Here is a 17,276-nt window from a genome sequence, read left to right as displayed (position 1 = left end):
ACTTGAGCCCAGGAGTTCGAGACCAGCTCAGGCAACACAGTGAGACCTCCTCTCTACTAAATATATATATTTAAAAAATTATTTAAACGTGGTGGTACACACCGGCAGTCCCAGCTACTCAGGAGGCTGAGATGGGAGGATCACTTGAGCCCAGGGGGTCCAGGCTGCAGTGAACTACAATCGCGCCACAGTACCCCAGTCTGGGCTACAGAGCCAGACCCTATCTTAATTTTTTTATATATATATATACACACACACACACACACACACACACACACACACACGTGTATGTATGTCTCTGAGGACTCCTGGAAATCAAGTATGGATGTGCAGGAGCCTGGGGAGCCCAAGTTTAACCTAAACAGAGGGAAACTCACGTGTGACGCCTTCACTCCAAGTATCAGCTTCTAGAGGCTGCAGGAATCTGTAAGAAGAGCTGGGTTCCCTGCAGGCGGGGCCTAGGAGGGCGCCTCATGCAGAGGGGCCAGCAGTTGGGAGATGCCTGAGGGATGAAGAGGGGAGGGCTTGGGGAAAGGCAGCAACACCTGCGCTTCCCTTCGTCTTGCTCCCAGGAGTCTGTTTCCAGAGCTTTGGAGGAGAGACCTACCGGTGAGGCTGAAGCCACTCAGTGGGCTGGGAGCTAGGATCTCTCTAGGTCGTCGAGGGGGCAGTGTTCGGATCCAGGAATGTTTCTGCAATACAGAACATGAAATGCAAAACTTGAGCTTAGCGGGGAGTGTACAATTTCATGCTGACCAGCAGAACCTCTTTTCCATTTCTATTCCCCACCCACCCAGGAAGGACAGTGTCAACCTTGGTTCTGGAGCAGGGCTGAGGCCTATGATTAGTTAGGTCAATAACTTGCTTTTTAAAAAGCAGTAACTTTTTACAAATAGAAACAAATTCCATTGTTCTTCCTTTATCTCATTCCATTCTTGAGATGACACAGCCTCAAATACATTTGAGATAAACTTTGTCATCATAATATGCTTATGTCAATAATTTCTACATATAGTGTAATTTGAAATTCACTTTACATGCATTCTGAAAGTACGTGAAAAAATAGAAGAGAAACAAAAAAACAGATTACAATTTTTAAATAAAAATTGTTTTCTAAGTACTTATTTTAATCTGTTGTAGAAAAAAAGCCTGTAAAATCATCTTCAGAAAACATGTGCATTTATATTCACCTGAAGGGTAATTAATTTTGCAAGATTTTAAGCGTATTTGATAGGGTATTCTCTTTTTTTTTTGAGACAAAGTCTCTGTCGCCCAGGCTGGAGTGCAATGGCGCAATCTTGGCTCATTGCAACCTCTGCCTCCTGGGTTCAAGCAATTCTCCTGTCTCAGCCTCCCAAATAACCAGGATTACAGGCGCACACCACTACACCCAGCTAATTTTTTTTGTATTTTTAGTGGAGACAGGGTTTCACATTGGCCAGGGTGGTCTCAAACTCCTGACCTCAAGTGATCTATCTGCCTTGGCCTCCCAGAGTGCTGGGATTACAGGCGTGAGTTACCATGCCCCGCTGGCTATTCTCCTTCATATGAACCCTATACAAAGTAAAACTAGATGATCAAATATTAAATGACATCGTATCTACTAGCAAGAATTTTATGTAAACATCTGTGAATTTACCTCTACTTTGAAGTATGTTTGCCTCTCACCTCCCTACATGTGGAAGATTTCATCAATGGAAAAGTGGTGATTTATTGAAAATACAATTGTTTAGATAGGAAAAATAGCATATTTAACAACTATATCTACACAGTTTCAAAAGATATGGTGTCCGGGATTTGGCGACTTTTGCAAGGTAGACTGCTCTGTGTTATGCAATATTGTTAAGTACCTGTGTTGCCAAGAAAGCAGTTTCAGCATGGACTTCCATGATTCCAAGCAAAGAAATGATTTGATTTTGGATCTTTTCATTAAACTGAGAATAGTAGGGGTGAATCTGATTATAGGTGAAAGCCATGAATCCATTTTCTATATGCAGAGTTTAAATGCTTATAAAATTTTCATTGAAGCAAAACCAACATATTCACAAGAGACTGAAAAAGGATATTTCCGGCTGGGCACAGTGGTTCATGCCTGTAATCCCAGCACTTCACTTTGGGAGGTTAAGGCAGGTGGATCACTTGAGGTCAGGAGTTCAAGACAAGCCTGGCCAACATGGTGAAACCTCGTCTCTATTAAAAATACAAAAATTAGCCAGCTGCAGTGGCAGCGCCTGTTATCCCAGCTACTAGGGAGGCTGAGGCAGGAGAATCACTTGAACCCGGGAGGCAGAGGTTGCAGCGAGCCGAGATCGTGCCTCTGCACTCCAGCCTGGGCGACAGTGCAAGACTTCCTTTCCAAAAAAAAAAAAAAAAAAAAAAAAAAACGAACAAAGAATGGTGGGGGAGGCTCAACCTTTGCTATTTGCTAGGATTACAGGGTCAAAATCAGCTTCTACATTGTCAACACATAACAAGTGAAACTCAAAAATAATGAATACACATATATTTGAAAATTGGAATATGACAAACTTATTTATTTATTTATTTATTTTTGAGACGGAGTCTTGCTCTGTAGCCCGGGCTGGAGTGCAGTGGCTGGATCTCAGCTCACTGCAAGCTCCACCTCCCGGGTTCACGCCATTCTCCTGCCTCAGCCTCCGGAGTAGCTGGGACTACAGGCGCCCGCCACCTCGCCCGGCTAGTTTTTTGTATTTTTTAGTAGAGACGGGGTTTCACCGTGTTAGCCAGGGTGGTCTCGATCTCCTGACCTCGTGATCCGCCCGTCTCGGCCTCCCTAAGTGCTGGGATTACAGGCTTGAGCCACCGCGCCCGGCGGAATATGACAAACTTTAAACTTTCCCTGGTACCTTGGCCTTTGAGAGGCACTGAATCCAGCCTGGGCAACATAGTAAGACCCCATCTATACAAAAAAATTTAGAAATTATCCAGGTGTGGTCATGTATGTCTATAGTCCCAGCTATTCAGGAGGCTGAAGTGAGTTTGAGATTGCAGTGAGCTATGATCATGCCACTCCAGCCTGGGCGACAGAGCCCGTCTCAAAAAACAAAAGAAAACAGCTTTGCAGGGCACTCGGTCTTCAGTGTGGGTGTACTGACTATTCCTGTCACACATAAGATACATCATTAACTGCTAAAAGAAAATTTCAGCTAATTGAAAAAATGAGATGCACCAAGTTTATTTCAAAGCCATATACATCTAAAATCCCTTACAGTTGTGTAACAGATCAACAACTGAAATGTAAGGAAACAAGGCATTAGTGATGCACATGCCCCAATGAGACCCTGATATCATACAAGGTAACACTCCAAACTATCATTTTATCTTCCAAAATGCATCTGAAAGCTTCTTGATCTACAACACAAAATACTCCAAGATACCAAAGGTAACCCAGAAATTTATCTCTGAGATTTCCCCTATAATTCCTCTATTTTAAGTATTCTTTATGTTTAAGGGAATGGTTGGCGACCTAAATTACCAGACATCCTTCCTCCACACACCCTGGTCCAGGGCCCTTGAAACGTCCTTGGACCTAAGCCTAGAGTTTCTCTCTTCCATCCAGAAATGGAAACGATGTTCTAATTGTTGTCACCATGAAACTGAACACAGCACAAGTAGAAATTTCACCTTCGTTTCATCCTCCAAACAGACAAATCAGGTCCTGGATTAATTAAGGTCTAATTGCCAGTTCCAGGGTGAAACCACGGCCCCACAGGGACCATCCGCTGATGCCCCTGCACCCCTCCTGGTACCTTGAGCTAAAATGAGTTGTGATCCTCTTAAAGGTAGGATGCCCGTCTCCACCTGCAAACAAAATGAGTTTTTCACTTAAATCGTTTTCAATGTAAGAGTAAATAAATCTTAGCCTTCAATTAAGTGGCTCAGTACAATTCTGTTCTTTTGCCTTAAATTGTTTGAAATGCTGTATTAACTGAAAATAAGCAGGAAGCAACCCTGAACCGAAAATAAGCCGGAAGCATCCCCACTTATTAACTGAAAATAAGCAGGAAGCATCCCCGCCTAATTTCAATTAGCTGAAATTTTCTTTTAGCAGTGCAATGCTGCTGATCCAGTCCTAGTGGAGAGAAAATGACCTGCGGCCCAAAGGAGGAGAGAGCCCAGACCCGCTCCTTTCCTGGCCCTGCCCGGTTCCCACAGCCTAGACCGCACCATAGCAGCTTCCACCCTCCCATCCCACCCTCTTCCACCCCTTTCCCATTGCCCAGACCCCACCCCAGGGCGGCTTCCACCGTTCTCACCCCGCCCCCTCCCCACTGTCCAGGCCCCGCACCCACAGTAGTTCCACCCTCCTACCCGACCCTCTTCCACCCCTTTCCCACGGCCCAGACCCCATCCCACGGTGGCTTCCACCCTGCCCACCCTAGTTCCTTGCCACTGTCCAGGTCCCGCCCCCACAGTGGCTTCTACCCTTCCCACCCCACCCCTTCCCAATGCCCAGGCCCCGCCCCCACGGCGGCTTCCACCCTCCCACCCAGCCTCCTCCCCACTGCCCAGGCCCCGCCCCACAGCATTTCCACCATCCCACCCGACCCTCTTCCACCCCTTTCCCATTGCCCAGACCCCACCTCACCCTCCCTACCTGGCCTCTCACCACTATCCAAGACCCGCCCCTCGCTGGCCACAGCCCCGACCCAGAATCCGTTTCCAGTTTTCTCACCTGCAGGAGAGCATTCAAACCTGCCTTTCAGGACACTCCAGCCCCGTCCAGCCACACTCGGAATCCACCATCCCACCAGACGTTAAAATCTCCAGGCGCGCCCATGGGATTGGTAGCGAGTCCCAGGGTTCCCGTGGGAAACTCTGAGACCCGGTGGCTCTGCAACTTTTCTATGATTTGAACCCCCTGCTTGATTTGGAGACTGGACTGCTCTTTTTAATACTCCCAGTTGGTGGCTGGTGTGCTTCCCAGCTGTCTGCTGGTTTGTTCTCCTGAGAGAGAACTCCAGTGTCTAGTCTTTGCTTTGCATAACGGATGAGGAATACAAAATGCCTTAATCTAATGAATATATAAATTGTCTGTTTATGCACCCTCTTCAGTCGTTTATTCACTCATCTCCCGTGGAATCCTAAGCACAATTATAAAAGAATCCCGTTACATGAGATCAGTGTCTAACACAAAGCCTCTGTCTCAATAACAGTAAATAATAATAGCAACATTAAATGAAATATTAGTATTGCTAAAATGGGGGTGTAGTAAAAATTAAATAAGTAAATAAGTAAATAATTTAAAATAAATGACATATGGCCAGGCGCGGTGACTTATGCTTGTAATCCCAGCACTTTGGGATGCTGAGGTGGGCGGATCATATGAAGTCAGGAGTTCAAGACCAGCCTGACCAACATGGTGAAACTCCGTCTCTACTAAAAATACAAAAAAATGACCCGGGAGCGGTGGCTCATGTCTGTAGACCCAGCTACTCGGGAGGCTGAGGCAGGAGAACTGCTTGAACCCGGGAGACAGATGTTGCAGTCAGCTGACATCGCACCACTGCACTCCAGCCTGGGAGACAGAACGAGACTCCGTCTCAAAATGAATGAATGAATGAATGAATGAATGAATGAATGAATGATTAGGCCATTTTTATGGCCTTCACATTGGGAGACTGATGTATGCAGGGGACTTGTTTGTCCTCGGGGTGGTCTTTATTGTGAGAAGAGAGCTGAGCAGGACCAGCTGAGGGGCAGAGCCAAGGATCCTTCATGGAGACACTCTGCTTGCCCAACAGGTGGAAGGGCAAGCATAAGTTCACCCCGAAACACATCCGGCTGACTAGGGGATCGCTGTCTGAGGCTGAGCAGACCCACCTGGCCAATAAAAGACCCTCAACTCTGCAAAAAGAAGAGAGACCTCTCTGTGCCCAGACCCCTACACAGAAAAAAGGTCCTGGGGTCTAAGATCTCTCACTTGCCAATGATGTTGGCTTGAATACTATTCCGACCCCAATCCTTGGGTCTTGTGTGGGACAAACTGACCGCAGACATGCAGAAGTGAGAGTCTGAACGGAGCAGCAGAAAGGCAGGCAGAAGACTTGAGGGAGGGAAGAAAGGAGAGACACAAACAGACCAACCCCTCCTCTTCCTCAATCACCTGCCTGGGGGAGCACTAGTTGCCCGTCTTAGAGAGGACAATGGGGAAAGGGAGAAGTGTGTGCATAGGGTGAGATGTGTGTTGGGCGGACAGAAAGACTCCTTTCCGGCCGGGCGCGGTGGCTCAAGCCTGTAATCCCAGCACTTTGGGAGGCCGAGATGGGCGGATCACGAGGTCAGGAGATCGAGACCATCCCAACATGGGCTAACATGGTGAAACCCCGTCTCCACTAAAAAATACAAAAAAAAAACTAGCTGGGCGAGGTGGCGGGCGCCTGTAGTCCCAGTTGCTCGGGAGGCTGAGGCAGGAGAATGGCGTGAACCCGGGAGGCGGAGCTTGCAGTGAGCTGAGATCCGGCCACTGCACTCCACCCTGGGCGACAGAGCGAGACTCCGTCTCAAAAAAAAAAAAAAGACTCCTTTCCCTAAATGTGACCCCATTAGCTCACCCCATTCTATTGCACAAATTCCTGAGCAGAGGGGCACCCTGTGGGGATGAACACAGCTCTTCCTCCCTCTGGTTCCTGAGTCTCCCTACCACGACCAGGGCTGTAATCCTCCAACTCTCTTCCCAGGGCCCCGTGGCCCCTCTGCACTGGAGAAAGATCTGTGTTCCACAGCCGGTCTCAAGGACCTTGCCCCTCAGCTCCCCAGCTGCCCTGTGACTCTGTGATCTTGGAATAAACAGGGAGAGGCCACTGGCCTGGCAGCAAGAATGTGGCAGCTCTATCTTCCCAAGGACAGTCCCAGTGGAAGCCTTGGGGCTGCAGCTCAGTGTGCTGTTTCGCCCTGATTCTTGGAGAAATCTTTCCCCTGCTCTGGGACCCCGACAACCACCCCCTCTTGAGTCACACCCACAGACGCCCCCACAACAAACCCTCCCTAATGAAAGCCATCTGCGCCTGATTCTTAGGCCCTGCGTTGCCCTTTTGGACCCAGACATGCTTATAAACTCCCACACTCCTCATATACTTCATAAAGATCCCACATTCCCCAGATACTTCATAAAGATCCAGAAGCCCTGTTATGCAATCTCACAAGCCCCAGAAACTCATGGAATAATATACACAATCACCCCAGGGACTCGCTGACCCAGGAAAACGTATTTCTACTCATAGTGACTCCACCCCACATGGAAATACCACTAAAACCTACCAATAAAACAGAGATGTCTCTCATGATGCAATGCCCCAATTAGACTCCAGCACCATAAAAGGAAACACTCCAAAAGATCATTTCATCCTCAGAAACGCAACTGAAAGTCTATTGACCTGCAACTGAAAATACCCCGAATGCCAAAGGCAACCCAGAAAATAATCTGAGATTCCTCCTATCTTTCCTCTATGGGTTTCAGGAGGGTTTCTGCACTTCCCAAAGCCTCTGCAGAAATCACCCTGTGGAGCGGATGCTGTGGAGCAGCTCTGGGATCCACACCCTCAGGCCAAGGTACCCATCCTCCTGCGGCTGAAACTCCCTATGGGCTCAGCTTAGGCCTTGGTTCTAAGTACACTTCAGGATGTTTCTCTGCATGATGCCACGGCCTTCAGTCCTCTTCACTGTGATGAGTTTCCCAATTAAACTCCTGCGTGCAAATCTCTGTGTCAGCATCTGTTTCCCAGGTAACCTGAGCTGAGACATCAGGGCGTTACAAAATGATCCTGCAGCCCCACAACCACCCCAAAATCCACTTAGCCAGACCTAAGACTTCTTTCCAAGTGTGCCACACACCCCGTGAGCCCGCAGCCACGCATGGGCTGGGTGCATGCGGCATTCATCCAGCTCCTCCAGAGGCTCAGCCTTGCTTCCATGCCTCACTTGACACCTCTAAGTACTCCTTCACTTGCCCCATTTTTCTACTTCTCTTCCAGCCTGAGGAGCACACTGGATCGAAAGGCCTCTGGACACAAGCGATGTGGCAGGAATGGACACCAACTGCTATTTGCAGGACAGTGTGCCTCGAGTGTAGATTCTAGAAGTTGGCCCTGCTGGAAGGAGTTGCCAGCGATTTGGGGACACCATGGAGTCCAGGTTAAAGGCAGGTAAAGATTGGCCGGACTGAGCTGATGGAGGATGTCCAAGAAAAAGAGAGGCCCCAGATCTCACGAGAGGCTGCCATTGTCCCGCTGTCTCTCTACTCACAGTCACCTGCAAAATTCCCCTGCTGTTTAGGGAGTGCCTTCTTCATGGCCCATTTAGCTTCTGAACTTCTCGCTGCCCTTCCTGAAGGGAATCCAGGACCCCTGACTCTGAGGACATCACCTGCTGGAAGGCAAAGCCCCTGCCCAGGATGGCCACTGGGCCCTGGTGATGTGCAGTGTGGGAGACCTGGGAGCTGGAGTAAGGCAGTGGGGACGCCTCGGCACTGGCTGAGGACACAGGGTCTGTGGGGCTTTTCAGGCCTCAGTGAGGCCTTCTGCTCTCTTTTTTTTTTTTTTGAGATGGAGTCTTGCTCTGGCACCCAGGCTGGAGTGTAGCAGCGCGATCTCGGCTCACTGCAAGCTCCGCCTCCCAGGTTCACGCCATTCTCCTGCCTCAGCCTCCCGAGTAGCTGGGACTACAGGCGCCTGCCACCAGGCCGGCTAATATTTTGTATTTTTAGTAGAGACAGGGTTTCACCGTGTTAGCCAGGACAGTCTCGATCTCTTGACTTAGTGATCCGCCCGCCTCAGCCTCTCAAAGTGCTGGGATTACAGGCGTGAGCTATCGTGCCCGGCCATGCCTTCTGCTCTTATATAGACTGGAATAAATAGCCACAGGAGGTTTAGACCAATTACAGATGAAATTTCCAGAATATGGGACCATCCTCACTACCCGCCCTATCCTTTTGGTCTTCCCTGAGGACTCCTCAGCCCGACCCCAGCCCCAGCATCTGAATCGCAACCCCGGAGAAGGTGCTAGAGTCGTCCTGTGGCCAAGATAGAGACCGCGTCCTCCAACGGGAGGAGACACAAAACACTCAAAATAATCCACGCAGAAAAGCGTCCGATGTGGTGGTGGACGCGGAGACAGTGAAACCTGAGTAACGTGATAGACAGTGATGCGGAGAAAACTTCAGATGGGGGTGCAAGGGGGCAGGAGACAGCTCTGAGGCTAGACCCGAAGGAGAAGAAAGGGACAGAGCTGTGATGATTTGGGGACACAGGGTAAGAGGAGGGGCAAAGACTGAGACAGGAAAGGTTTTGGTGTTTGGGAAAAGAGAAAAGCAAATGTGACCAGGGCAGAGGGAGTCATGAGAGGAGGGCAAGCTCCCAGGAGGAGGCTGGACACTGGCAGGGGCCCTGGACACAGGGCTGTGGAGCCACAGTGAGGAGTTGGCCTTTTGTCCTGGGGAACACGGGAAGCCGGTGGAGGGTTCCCTGCCAGGGACTGCCATGACTGCTTTAGATTTAGCCATAACTCTAATGCAGAGAAAGGCCTCTGAAGATGGTCTGACTCTGCGTTTATGCCCTGGCTTCCGTCCTTGTGGTTTTAGTTTTGTTTTGTTTTAAATTTTAAAGGACTGAGTCCCATTTAAATTTTTAATTGCAGTGGGCACTCCCCACTTCCTAGAAGAACTGCAAAACACAGATGGACACCCAATTTTGCCAAACATTAAGGGGGTCAGTGTTGCTCAGACTGAGGTATATTGACTGAGTCTCTCACCTTCATGTTGCAGGTGGGTTTACTGAGGGCTAGAGGGGTAGACATTTCACCAAGTCATCGAAGTTGAATTAGAAGATGTATCTGACTCTATGACAGCCTCAAAGGGCCAATAGGTAATACTAGACTTTCTCACACCTCCCCTGGAAAATTCCAGGATCTTCTTTCATATACCTGGGCAAAAGAAACTTCTCCTTCACGGCTTGATCACACTGAACCCAAACATTTAATTCCTCTTTTCCAGAAACACACAACATACTTATGAAACGCAGAACTGTGAAAACATGGCTATTGGTGTTGGAAACAGTGAAAGACTGTCGGCTGTAGAAATGAACTCTCTCAGCAAATTTTTCATGAACACATACGCTCTGCTGGAATAAGGTTTTGAGTCAATCCGGCCCATCCTTCCACATTTACAGAAAATAGAACTGACAAAAGGGACTGAGGGGGACATCCACTTAATAGCTCACAGGTCATTATTTTAACAGATTAAAGAAAACAGACTAGTAACAAATTAGTTGGCCGGGCACAGTGGCTCACGCCTGTAATCCCAGCACTTTGGGAGGCTGAGGCGGGTGGATCACGAGGTCAGGAGATTGAGACCATCGTGGCTAACATGGTGAAATCCTGTCTCTGCTAAAAATACAAAAAATGGCGATGGAGCGAGACTCCGTCTCAAAAAAAAATAAAAAATAAAAACAAAATTAGTTAATAGGTTCTCATGTTAAGGTTAAAAAAAAAAAGGAGGGGTCATTGATATCTTTACCAAATACACGTTGACACCATCTAAAATTCTTACTGATGGCCGGTGCAGTGGCTCACGCCTGTAATCCCAGCACTTTGGGAGGGATCACTTGAGATTAGGAGTTCGAAACCAGCCTGGCCAATATAAAGAAACCCTATCTCTACTAAAAATACAAAAATTAGCCAGGTGTGGTGGCAGGTGCCTGAATCCCAGCTACTTGGGAGGCTGAGGCAGGAGAATTGCTTGAACCTGGGAGGTGGAGGTGGCAGTGAGCCAAGGTCACACCAGTGCACTCCAGCCAGGGCGACAGAGTAAGACTCCATCTCAAAATAAATAAATAAATAAGGGCCGGGCGCGGTGGCTCGCGCCTGTAATCCCAGAACTTTGGGAGGCCAAGACAGGCGGATCACTTGAGGTCAGGAGGTCCAGAGCAGCCTGGCCAACATGGTGAAATCCTGTCTCTACTAAAAATACAAAAAATTAGCCAGGCATGGTGGCGCACACCTGTAACCCCAGCTACTCGGGAGCCTGAGGCAGGAGAATTGCTTGAACCTGGGAGACACGGGTTGCAGTGAGCTGAGATCATGCCACTGCCCTCCAGCCCACGTGACAGAGACAGACTCTGTCTCAAAAATAAATAAATAGGCCGGGCGCGGTGGCTCATGCCTGTAATCCCAGCACTTTGGGAGGCCGAGGCGGGTGGATCACGAGGTCAGGAGATCGTGACCATCCTGGTCAACAGGGTGAAACCCCGTCTCTACCGAAAATACAAAAAATTAGCCCGGGTGGCGGCAGGTGCCTGTAGTCCCCGCTACTCAGGGAGGCTGAGACAGGAGAATGGCGTGAATCCGGGAGGCGGAGCTTCCAGTGAGCCAAGATCGTGCCACTGCACTCCAGCCTGGGTGACAGAGCGAGACTCCGTCAAAAAAAATAAATAAATAAATAAATAAGTAAATATGAATAAAATTACCTACTGACTACCAAAGAGTATTTCCAATATGTGATAAAGAGTAGAAAGCATGCAGAACTCAATCTGAACTCAACACAATTAACTTCGAATGGAAACCATTTTGAATATATATATATTATTTAATATGTATATATTATTTAACTATATATGGAATTCTACAAAGGGAAAAAATTGAAAATGTATCACATTTAGAAAAGAATGACATGAGCCGATACAGAATTCCACAAAAGCTTACTTCAGCAATAATTACATATAGAAAAAGAGACTGAATGGCCGGGCGCGGTGGCTCAAGCCTGTAATCCCAGCACTTTGGGAGGCCGAGATGGGCGGATCACGAGGTCAGGAGTTCGAGACCATCCTGGCTAACACGGTGAAACCCCGTCTCTACTAAAAAATACAAAAAACTAGCCGGGCGAGGTGGCGGGCGCCTGTGGTCCCGGCTACTCGGGAGGCTGAGGCAGGAGAATGGCGTAAAAACCCGGGAGGCGGAGCTTGCAGTGAGCTGAGATCCGGCCACTGCACTCCAGCCTGGGCGATACAGCGAGACTCTGTCTCAAAAAAAAAAAAAAAAAAAGAGACTGAATTCGATAAGCTTTATCTCAACCTTCAACATGAACTATGAGATGAAAGGTAAATACAAGGCACCAGACAGTGACACAGTCAGTCACGCCTTGCCCCTCTTCACTGCCCCACACCCTGCTCCATCCTAGGAAACAGGAAGAGGGAGACCCACAACTGAACGAGGCAAGTCACCGCCCAGTGGCTGAACAGCATGGGCAAATGAAAGCTAGCCTCTGATGCCATAATTATAAAATGCACAAGCCTTTTACAGAGCTTTGTAATTCTCTTCCCTACACGGAGAATTGAAACAGTAAGGTTACAATTTAAATGTAATACATTATAAATAGAGAAATCAAATTGTCATATCCAGTCTCAACTTACCTCTCATCTGGCCCCAGGGCGCCCCTCTCTGTAACTATGTGTTCCTCTCCCCCCATTTTGTACCTCTCACTTTCACCCTGTCTCTCCAGCCCTTCTTTTCCCCCTTTTATTTTCCCCCTAGAATTCTGCTGATTTTGTGGCTTTTTCTTCTGCTGTTTCTCCCTTCTTTGTTTTCCCCCCTTATATCTGTTCTACTCCATTCTTGCAATTTGTTGCAACTCTTGTGGCGCTTTCTTTCCAATCTTTTCATCGTCCCAGTCTCCAACTATTTCTGCTTCTTTCTTACCCCATCTCTGCGCCTCCTCTGCTCTCCCTGTTAAATTCCCTCTTCCCTCTTACACCCGCTTATCCTCGCTATCTGGCACTCCCAGACCGAGGCCTCCCCGTGTTGTAGTCCTCCCTCTGCTCGCCTTGTCACCGGCTGTCCCCTCCTGCTGTCCCAGCACCACGCTGCTCTGTCTGCCCTGGCTCCCAATCTCTTCGCCTCTCCCTCACTCTCTGTCTGAGGAGGCTCCTTCTTTGCTGTCCGTCTCCTTATCTTGTGGTCCCTCATCTCTGGACATCAAGCTTTTCTCTACATTTCGCCAATTGCTTTTCTGCCCCTGCTACTTTCTTGACTGCTTCTTTCACTCTGTCTCTTTGCAAATCCCTCACCCATCCTCCACTTTGCTATCTGTTTATAGGTCTCCCTCATTTTTCTTTTCCTCTTTCTTGGTTTTTCCATCTCCTCTCAGTCGCTCTTTGTCTCTCTCCTGATTCCCTGGGGCCACACATTCACTGGAGGGTTTGGAGTAAGATGTCTGCATGTCGGAGGAGTACATTTTCCAGGGGGTGGAGCTGGGCAGGCAAAAACACGGGGTATCACAGGACAGGCCCCGGGCACCTCCCCAACAAGGGCTCAAGGGAAGCGGTGACTGCGAAGGGGAGGTCTGGGGAGCAGCAGGGCCCGGTACGAGGAGGAGGGAGGTGGGGGGTGACGACGCCTTAGGACAGGGGTGGGATCTGCAGGATTCCAGGATCAAGCAGAGGCGCGGCCTCCCCGGGACTGGGGCTGCGGCGCTGCGCTCCAGGGGCCGACGAGGGCGAGGCTGGGAGGCGCCCAGGGCAGGCGGTGAGGACTTTAAGCGATGCGGGGCGGGAGGAAGCGTCAGTAAAGGATTTTAAGCAGGAAAATCCAGCTTAAACGTTTAAAAAACCGGGAAAGGCCATGTTTACTTGGCCCGAGGCAGAAAGACCGAGGGCAGGGACCAGCCTCAGGGCGACTTTAACCCAAAAGGAAGCGTCTCCGGGCCCACACCGCAAGGCCTATTTACCTGAGGTGGAGGGTGCGGTGCGGAGATTTTAAGTCCGTAGCAACCCCCGGTCATCGGGTGTGCGAACGGGGGACGGCGAGGCGCAGGTTGACTCTACACAGAGGAACACTCATACGCCATGGTGTGATGCTTGCTCCGCACGATCCACTTCCGGGTCTGGGGGCAACTGCGCGGAGGGAAGCGACCCAGTGGCCTGGGGCGGGGTCCGAGGTGGGCGGAACCGGAAAAGGGCGGGGCGTTGAGAGAGCCGGGCTGGGGCTGGGGCAGGGGCCCCGGGGCAGAGACCCCAGGGAAGGAACTAGGAGGAGCCAGTGGGGAAGGGCGGGGAGTGGCCGAGTGGGAGGGACCCGGGGGCGGGCCGGGGAGGAGCCACCGGGGAAGGGCGGGGAGGAACCGCGGGGAGGGACCGCCAGGGAGGGTCTCCGGGGAGAGGTGGGGCTGGCCGGGACGGGACACGCTAGGGTCTGCGATTTCGTGTGACGCCCACTGCCCAGCGCCCAGCGCCCAGCGCCCAGAGCCTTTAGTCTGTAGTGTCATGTAGAACGGCGTAGGTGTTTCAAAAGGTTTCAAGTTAAAGGCACAGTTGTGTAGCTTATTTTGGAAACCAAACTGCTTTCCTCTTAGAATGGAAACGGTTTATGTTGAAACCATTTTTGGCTAGCGCTTTTACCCAGTAATGTTATTGACGCTGAAGCAGCCCAGGAGTCTGGGAATGTGGGTCGACACGGAGCGGTGATGGCATCCTGGAAAGTTTCTGCGATTAAAATTAAGTAATTTAAAAGCCCTGAAATTAGCAATAACTTTTAAAATATATATATAAATTGCGTTGCCCTTTTTTAATACTTACTATTCTATTCCGTACGAGATGACAACCTTAAACGCCTATACATTTTTTTTTTTTTTTTTTGAGCTGGAGTCGTGCTCTCTCACCCAGGATGGACTGCAGTGGCATGCTCTCTGCTCACTGCAACCTCGGTCTCCCGGGTTCAAGTAATTCTCCTGCCTCAGCCTCCCGAGTAGCTGGGATTACAGGCGCCCTCCACCACGTCCTTTAGTAGAGATGAAGTTTCACCATGTTGCTCAGGCTGGTCTCGAACTCCTGACCTCAAGTGATCCACCCGCCTCAGCCTCCCAAAGTGCTGGGATTACAGGCGTGAGCCACCATGCCTGGCCCCAGGAACCACTTTCACCTACTGAATATATATTAAGCCCTTTGCCACAAAAAGATAATATACATAATTTATCTCAGAACAATTAAGACGTTTACCACTGTAAATGACAAATTCAGACTTAGAGAAGGAAAGATTTTATTCAAAAGGACTGTTGCAATAGAAAGAATGTTCCAATTACGAGATCTGAAAATGTCCAAGAGACACAAACTAACAAGCATTTTTTTTTTCATATATGGAGGAGTAAACAAGGCTAGAAAGCGCAAGCACAAGTTACGGGGCTGTGGATGAGCATTTGGTATGACTACAGTTATTCAGGGAAATGTTATGTTATGTTATGTTATGTTATGTTATGTTATGTTATGTTATGTATTTATTGGAGAGAGTCTTGCTCTGTCCAACTCTGGGTGAGTGCAGTGGCATCATCTCTGTTCACTGCAACTTTTCATCTACCAGGCTCAGGCAGTCCTCCCACCTCAATCTCCCCAGTAGCTGAGACTACAGGCACACGTCACCAGGCCTAGTTAATTTTTGTACTTTTTGTAGAGATGGGGTTTTGCTATGTTGCTCAGGCTAGCCTTGAACTCCTGAACTCGAGGGATCCCCCCACACCTTGGCCTCCCAAAGTGCTGGGATTACAGGCGTGAGCCACTGTGCCCGGTCTATTTATTTTTTGAGAGAGCATCCTGCTGTGTTGCCCAGGCTAGAGTGCAGTGTCAAGACCATAGCTCACTGCAGCCTTCAACTCTGGAATCAAGTGATCCTCCTACCTCAGCCTCCCAAGTAGCTGGGACTATGGATTTGCACCACCACACTTTACTAATTTTTTTACTTTTTGCAGAGGTGGATTCTCACTATGTTGCCCAGGCAGGTCTTGAACTTCTAGCCTCAACTGATCCTCCTGCCTCGACCTGCCCAAGTGTTGGGATTACAGGTGTGAGCCTGGCTCATCATGGAGTTCAAGACCAGTTTGGGCAACATAGCAAGACTCCCATCTCTACAGAAAATTTTTTAAAATTAGCTGGGCATGGTGGCACATACCTATAGTCCCATCTACTCAGGAAGATTGCTTGAGCGCAGGAGTTTGAGGCTGCAGTGAACTATGATCCCGACACTGCACTCCAGTCTGGGCAACAGAGTGAGAACCTGTCTCTCTTTCCAAAAAAAAAAAAAAGCCTACTCATAGGAGGGGTGTTGTTAAGGAAAAGTTGTTCCAAATTACACTGACAAATAATGGTTCAGAGGGTTGGGCATGGTGGCTCATGCCTGCAATCCCTGCACTTTGGGAGGCCGAGGCGAGCGGATATGAGGTCAGGAGTCTGAGACCAGGCTGGCCAACATGGCCAAACCGCGTCTCTACTAAAAATACAAAAATTAGCCGGGCGTAGTGGTGCAGGCCTGTAATCCCAGCTACTCAGGAAGCTGAGGCAGGAGAATTGCTTGAAGCAGGGAGGCAGAGGCTGCAGTGAGCCGAGATTGTGCCACTGCACTCCAGCTTGGTTGACAGAACAAGACTCTGTCTCAAATAAATAAATAATAATAAATAAATAAGGCTGGGTGCGGTAGCTCGAACCTGTAATCCCAGCACTTTGGGAGGTTGAGGCGGGCGGATCACATGAGGTCAAGAGATCGAGACCATCCTGGTCAACATGGTGAAACCCTGTCTCTACTAAAAATACAAAAATTAGCTGGGCGTGGTGGCACACTCCTGTAGTCCCAGCTATTCGGAAGGCTGAGGCAGGAGAATTACTTGAAACCAGGAGGCAGAGGTTGCAGTGAGCCGAGATCGTGCCACTGCACTCCAGCCTGGCAACAGAGTGAGACTCCATCCCATGAATGAATGAATTAATGAATAGTGAATTAGTAATCAAAACCCTCAAAAAAGAACAGTTTGTAGCTGTACATGGTGGCTCACACCTGCAATCCCAGCACTTTGGGAGACCGAGGCAGGCAGATCCCTCGAGCTCACAAGTTTGAGACCAGCGTGGTCTACATGGTGAAACGCTGTCTCTACAAAAAATACAGAAATTAGCCAAGTGTGGTGGTGCGCATCTCTAGTCCCAGCTACTCGGGAAGCTGGGGTGGGAGGATCACTTGAGCCCAGGAAGTTAAGGCTACAGTAAGCCAGGATTGCACCACTGCACTCTACTGGGCAAGAGACCAAGAGTCTGTCTCCAAAAAAAGAAAAAAAAAGACCATTTAAAAAGTTCTGGAGTTTGTGTAGGTTTTGGAGAAACTCCTGCTGAGCCATACCCTCTGCACTAGAGAAGGAAATGTTACACTAAAACACACAAATCAATAGATATTCCCTGACACAACAGTTCCACGTATCGCAAATTTAAAACTATGAGTACTAAGGTGTCATCAACAAA

General features: G+C 49.0%; 1 protein-coding gene across 5 annotated transcripts in view; it reads right to left on the bottom strand.

Moving 5' to 3' along the window:
- ZNF160 (zinc finger protein 160) overlaps window positions 1–13,997 on the bottom strand; it is a 38,915-nt gene extending 24,918 nt beyond the window's left edge. For 2 of the 5 annotated variants that reach the window (XM_007997906.3, XM_037991436.2), the window contains exons 1-3: window positions 13,736–13,997; window positions 608–692; window positions 378–502 (exon numbers count right to left, since the gene is read on the bottom strand). Coding sequence is in view for 1 of the 5 variants with exons in the window: in XM_007997901.3 (XP_007996092.3) it covers window positions 608–692; window positions 13,736–13,789 (139 nt within the window). In the remaining 4 variants the exon portion in view is untranslated. Of the gene's footprint in view, window positions 1–377; window positions 693–13,735 lie in introns of all 5 variants that reach the window. The other 3 variants (XM_007997907.3, XM_007997901.3, XM_073016013.1) reach the window with 2 other exon arrangements.
- Window positions 13,998–17,276: the final 3,279 nt, after the last annotated feature.

The sequence above is a fragment of the Chlorocebus sabaeus genome, chromosome 6, assembly GCF_047675955.1.
Source record: "Chlorocebus sabaeus isolate Y175 chromosome 6, mChlSab1.0.hap1, whole genome shotgun sequence".
NCBI classification, from domain to species: domain Eukaryota; kingdom Metazoa; phylum Chordata; class Mammalia; order Primates; family Cercopithecidae; genus Chlorocebus; species Chlorocebus sabaeus.
The sequence above is the reverse complement of the archived record's forward strand: the minus strand, read 5'-3'. Positions and strand labels throughout refer to the sequence as shown.